The sequence below is a fragment of the Cyprinodon variegatus genome, unplaced genomic scaffold, assembly GCF_000732505.1.
Source record: "Cyprinodon variegatus isolate N-32 unplaced genomic scaffold, C_variegatus-1.0 Scaffold446, whole genome shotgun sequence".
In the NCBI taxonomy this organism is placed as follows: domain Eukaryota; kingdom Metazoa; phylum Chordata; class Actinopteri; order Cyprinodontiformes; family Cyprinodontidae; genus Cyprinodon; species Cyprinodon variegatus.
This window is the reverse complement of record NW_015150899.1, coordinates 27397-33540: the sequence shown is the minus strand read 5'-3', so window position 1 is coordinate 33540 and position 6144 is coordinate 27397. Positions and strand designations below refer to the sequence as shown.

The 6144-nt window shown below is 38.7% G+C and overlaps 1 protein-coding gene across 1 annotated transcript; it reads left to right on the top strand.

The window, feature by feature from the left end:
* The first annotated feature begins 1049 nt into the window (after positions 1–1049).
* On the top strand, positions 1050–3952 carry cmya5 (cardiomyopathy associated 5). Its single transcript, XM_015389043.1, has 2 exons — positions 1050–1265; positions 1497–3952. The coding sequence occupies exons 1-2, from the start codon at positions 1141–1143 to the stop codon at positions 3751–3753; spliced, it is 2382 nt and encodes a 793-aa protein (XP_015244529.1). The 5' UTR covers positions 1050–1140; the 3' UTR covers positions 3754–3952.
* The last annotated feature ends 2192 nt before the right edge of the window (positions 3953–6144 follow it).

Below are 6144 nucleotides of genomic sequence, written 5' to 3'. Positions count from 1 at the left end.
GAAACAAAGAGAGGAATAACGAGCAGATTGGGAGCAGGTGTGAAGAGAGCAGAACAGGAAAGGAAAAAGGAGAACACAAGAGGGCAGCAGAGGGCAACAAATAAAAACCTGAAAACATCCAGAAAACACAACAAAATAAGAATTAAACCACTAAAACAAGAAAACATATAGCAAAGTAAAACTGAAAACTCAAAAGAAAACATAACAGAACCAGAACTATGACAGCTGCATCATTCCCAAGAAGACTCATGGCTGTATTAGCTCAAAGGTATTCTTCTACTCAATGCTGAGCGAAGGGTCTGAATATTTATGACAATGTGATATTTCGGTTTTTATTTTTCAATACATTTGGAAAGGTTTCTACATTTTTGTTGTTTTTTTCCGTCAAGATGGGGTGGTGAGTGTACATTGATGAGAAATAAAATGAACTTTTTTGATTTTAGCAAATGGCTGCAGTGAAAAAAAGAATAAAACATTAAAAGAGGTCTGAATACTTTCTGTACCCACAGTGAATAAAAACAAGTGGGGACAAGAATTCCTCCAAAATGGTATAAAAGACTCCCTGCCATTTATTCCATTTTGTAAAATGATTTAAAAAGCTTTTTCCCTTTAATAACTGAATTCATTACTTTAAAACTGTACTCGTGGTTACATTGGTTTGTCTAACTTTAAACTTTGATTATCTGTAAAATTTGTGACAACTAACAAACAAGGATAAAGTAAATAAATCTGTATAGATTAAAAGCATAACTGATACATTCAACACTTGTCTCTGTGTGACCTGCAGACTCAGTCATGACATTGGATACAGGCCACCAGCAATGAGGTAAATATAGACTTGTCAGAAATAATAAAGACCAGATCATTTCAAATTGTAAATTATTTTTGTCCAGGTTGTTAAATCGCTAGACATTATAACATATACAACAAACAAACAGAATCATACTGAATGAACAAACTGGAAGTGAACTCCCCTTCATGCTGCAAATACTTAAGATGAAACTCGGGAAGGCCGGTTTTCTATTTCCAGATTACGCTGAGCATGAAAACTCAACTTGAGCATGCTTGCTCAGAAAGTCTTCAACAGGGGAGCTCTGAAAGTGTGCTGAGAAACCGAAGGAAATCCACTTAGTCTTAGCAATGGCTACAATGACAGAGGATTTATCACGGTCGGACGTTGAACCTGAAATGAAGATGCTGGGGGCAGATGACGCTGGAGAACAAAACGCTGAAGCAAGTGACGAAGTGGAGAACCTTCGAAACAGGTATTATTCTCTCAGAATGTATTCAATTGAAAGTAATGCAATTTTATATAAACTGTTAAGTAAATGAGCCAATATAAAATTTATTTTTTAATTTTTATTAGTCAATATTATCCACTTTTATTCTGGGATCAAAATAACTTGTGCGAACCTGAAGATGTTGCATAACACCCTTTCATAATAAGATATTTTGTGCTTTTATTTCTGTACATTCTTCTTTCTAAATATCTATAGTTTACGTGAGGTCGTCCACGATGACAGCGTCCGACCTAAAATGCAGTGCCTAATGATGGATACGTCTTTCTCCATGGTGACCATGCAAGGTGAGGACAGCGGAATCGCGTGGGAAACAACTGCAAGTCGCTGTGCCACACCGTGGACACCTGAAGCTGGAACAGTGGATGTTACCTTTCCGGCACCTGTCCGACCTGGAGCGTTTGGTTCCCAGCCTGCGGGGAAGATCATTTTTGTCATGGACGAAAATATGATTACCAGACAGAGAAAACCAAAAGAAAGCCTTAGTTATCAGAGGAGCAAAGCAGAAAGACAGACAGAAGACTGGGGGGAAACCTCTGATGGGCGACCTGAGTTGGTGGAGGTGTCTCGACCTAATGTAAAAAGTGAGGGAGATGGAGAAGAAGAGGAAGCGACTGGTCTTCTTGAGGACAAAGAGCAGAGTTTGTTCAGTATTGTATCAGAGGGTTCGGAAATTCTCAACATTGTTGTCCCCCCTAAATTCGCGACTGTGGATGAAGAGGAGAGCCAAGAAATGGTGGACAACCTGTCGTATTTGGAGGAGATCCCAGTTCCTAAATTCAATGAGGAGACTCAAGAAACCGAGATGTTATCCTCAGCAGAATTAGGTGATCGGTTTCAGTTTTTACCTCCTACTGGTGCTGGTTTAATGGACCCACCAGGGGCTCCAGTTGCCAGACCTCCAGCGAGAGGAGCAACTGGGAATGTGGACTACTTTGAGGCATTCTCGCTCATTGATGCCCAGGCTCCAGGGAGCCCAGCAGTGATCGCACATGGGCAAGAGGAAAATGAAACAAAGCCAGCCACTGACAACATGGATACAGAGAAACCAGTGCCAGCTGACAAACACGCATTGACCAAAAGTGTGGATGTGGATAATTCAGACACAGTCAGTTTAGAGGAAATCACCAGTGACCTCCTAGATGATGTTTTCTATGGAGGTACAGAAAGCTACCCTTTAAAAAGTCTTAACAGTACAAGTGAAGTTGGAAGGTCAGAAGGTCCAACATCTAGGCTCGCTTCCAAACCAAGTGGTTCGTCTCTGTTCAGTAGCCAGGAGGACATCCTAACACCGGTCTTCTTACCTGAGGGACCGGCAAAAATCATTGACCAAATATTGCTGGAAGAGCCAAAAGCCATGGCTTTCCTTTACACCGACCTGTATGAGGAAGCAGTGGGCAGCAGGAAAAAGGACGAGGACACGGAAAGCATGACGTCTGAGAAGTCCTTCCATAGCAGGCAGTCAGATCGAGAGGCCAGGGGATATTTAGAGAAATATGTCCTAATTGATGAGACTCCTGCCGTAGAGACGGAACAGCAAGATACAGATGATTTCACAGAAGAAGATCTTCGGACCCTGCCCCAAGATATGTATGACTTTGAGGACATTCTGGTTAAGTCTGAAAACGAAAATAAACAACAATCAGAAGAAGTCACAGACTTCTTCAGGTCCAGTGGCAATTCTTCTCCCTGTGATATAGAACCTTTTCCTCGATCACTAGAAGATGACAACGTGCAGCCAACAAGAAAGAGCAGTATCAAGACTCAAAAAAGTGTCACCATAGCTGTAGACAAAGTGCCAGAAATCCCTATTGATCCTCTCAGCTTATCAAGCTATGAGTTGCCATCAGATGAACTAGACTGGGAGGGAATAGATGATGGTCCTAGAGCCCTGGATGAGAAATATGTTGGAGCTCAAAAGAAAGAAGAAGATTGGGAGAAGGAAGAACCAGAGCATGATAAGCCAAATGTCCCCCCCAGGAAGAAGGCACAGTCCTCTCCTAAAACATGCTTGGATCTTACTGCTCTGACTCCGGTTGATATGATTACACAGGAAAAAGAAGAGGCTGGAGGTAAAGAGCACAGGGTGGAGGAGAAAGAGACAGCCTCACCGGCAGAGACTGCAGACGAAGGCGATGGAAATGGAGAGGACAATGTGCCGAGTGGGACTGAAAATGCACCACTTCAGAACATGGCAGCTGAGCTAACAACCTGGTGTCTGGAGGGGGAAAGCACAAAAGACTCTGATGAGACCGCTGTCTTAGATTCAATACCAAGTGAGGGGAAGAAAACAAAAACAGATGCAGAAGAGGGAAGCAGCGAGACTCCGACGGCTACGACTCAATCAGGACTTACAGAGACAGATGTTGAGATGAATAAGGCAGAGAAACAAGATACTTCCACCACCTCATCAGCTGACCCTGATAAAAACAAAAGGCAGTGTGTCATACTTTAGTTTAGCACATATATATCTATATATAAATATGCATACTTTGCCATTTTCAGAATCAGTTTTATACCATGATGTCCGTACAAGTGATCTTTTTCGACTACAAAATTAGCTCAAATTTAAGTTCTGTAAACAATTTAAGGAAATTGTAATATGTATTGACTGGTTTGCAGAAGAGGTGTGAAAAGGTTTTCAAAATTGAAACCTGTGGAAAAAATAAAAAATAAATAATAATATATATTCATATATATATATATATATATATATATATATATAGTACCCTTAACCCTTCATACTGCTACATGGCTGTACATCTTATTTTACCATTTGACCAATTAGATGAGCCCTTGAATGATATATATATATATACTGTAAATTAAGAAATAAATAAAAAAACTTAAGAAGTCAAGAAAAAAAGGTGAAAAGCTAATTTAAAAGTTAAAAAGTAAAGTAATACAGTAAAGTAATAAGTTAAAATTATATATTATTTCATTAATGCCTCTAAGGTTGTAGCAAAAAAAAAAAATAAATAAAAAAAACATGTTTCTTTCACTCTGTGTTTTTCATGAATTTCTTATAGAAGCAATTTTGTTATTTTTCTTAAAATTTTCGGGCAAGTTTGCATTTCTTATTACATAAATTTTTGCCATCAAAATATCCATATTTTTTTAATGTTACAAAGGTAATAAAGTCTTATCCCGGATTCCAATAACACTATTGACTTGAAATTTTGATTTACAAAGTATTTCACTGAGTGCCCTATAAATGGTTAAGATCATTTTTGGTTTTGTACCCTTTTTTTAGTTTGAAACAGTACTGTCTAGTGTTTCTTTTCAACTGTGTGGCACTTTATACTTTACCTAGTTATTTAGGTTGAATCAGTTTTATTTTACTAGTCTACAGGCAAACCATTTAAATGAAAGTTTCCTGCATTGTTATTTTTTTTCCCAGAGTTTTACTGTCATTACACTGTCACAAGTACAGCACAATGAAATAAACTCTCTGCATTTAACCCAGTGGCACTAGTGTGGGTTTAAGGGTCTTTGCTCAGGGGGCCAGAGGGTTTCAAACTCACAACCTCAGGATTCCAATGTCCTATGCCCTAACCACTAAGCCGCCACTTCCCCAATGCTGCATGTTTAATGCCATTCCTTATACACAGAAAAAAAAATAATTCAACCGTTTTTTGGCATTTACTTAATTATATTTAGTTACTTTAACACAGTTGTTTTATGTCCTACTCTGCTAACATAAAACAATTGTGTTAAAGTAACTAAATATGATTAAGTAAATACCAAAGAATGGTTGCATATTTTTTTTCAGTGAATAAACCCACAAGGTCATTGGCGGGCTGGTGCCTATCTCAGAAGTTACTTTACAAAGACTCTGGATATGTCAATATTAAGAAATTAAACTGTCCACTAAAGCTTAAGGTGTAACTCTTCCTGATTTAATAACCTTTGACCGACCACAGACCAATTTTTAAGATTATCACCAAAGTGCGTGTTATATCAAACTGGTCCTATAGTAATTTTATTACATATGGAGTAATGTAATGAAAGTAAATTCTCCCTGGGATTATTAAACGATTTCTGATTCTGATTCCTGGTTGATGGGACAGGTCAGGTGTTGTGAATGAAACGGTGCCCAGCTTGAAAGAGCCCCTGTGTGTCGCTGAATGTGTGCATTGATGACTGAAAGACATCTTCTGCCTCCATTTATCTGTTTACTACAGTGCGTTGAATTCATGTTAATGTGTATTTAAAGACATTTCAGTTAGAGGAAAAAATTGCAGGGTGGAATATAAAAAAAGTTTAATCACCAAAACTTTCGTGACTCCCATGCAGTACCTCTGTGGAACCCCTAGGGGCAGCGGACCCCCTGTTGAAGACCTCCGATGTAGAGTGAGCAGTGGGACACTGATAATTACAACATGGATAAATCTTTTAAAGTAGACAAATTTTCATCCCCTTGCCAATGCAAAGAGGTTTGGTGGATCCTATTGAACCTGAGTCTTTAGAGTTAAAGCCGGTTACTACAAGGAGGTGACTATGAAAGAGGCCCTAAGCTGGTGCTGCCAAGGAAGACAGGATGACCCACCATGGAGGCTTTTGTCTGAGTAAACTGTTTTTGCAGCCAAACCGCCTCAACTGATAGGACAATTCAACTGCTTACAGCAGCACCATTTGTTTTAATACAAATATTGTATTCTGCAAAGCAAATGACAGATATACTTTTAAAAAAAAAGCTAACAAAAAGAAAGAACAAACCTGCATGATTTGATTGAATTGACTCTGTAAAGTACCTTGAGATGTGTTGTGAATTGGCACTATAAAAATACACTGTAGAACTTAAAAGGCTCAAGTTAAAATGTTAAGAAAAAAAAAAACAGCATGC

What these genes read in the sequence shown, in the direction of transcription:
- cmya5 (XM_015389043.1), top strand. Translation starts at nt 1,141, where the DNA reads ATGGCTACAATGACAGAGGATTTATCACGGTCGGACGTTGAACCTGAA. An exon ending in GTGGAGAACCTTCGAAACAG is followed by an intron (nt 1,266 to 1,496) that starts GTATTATTCTCT and finishes AAATATCTATAG; the next exon opens with TTTACGTGAGGTCGTCCACG.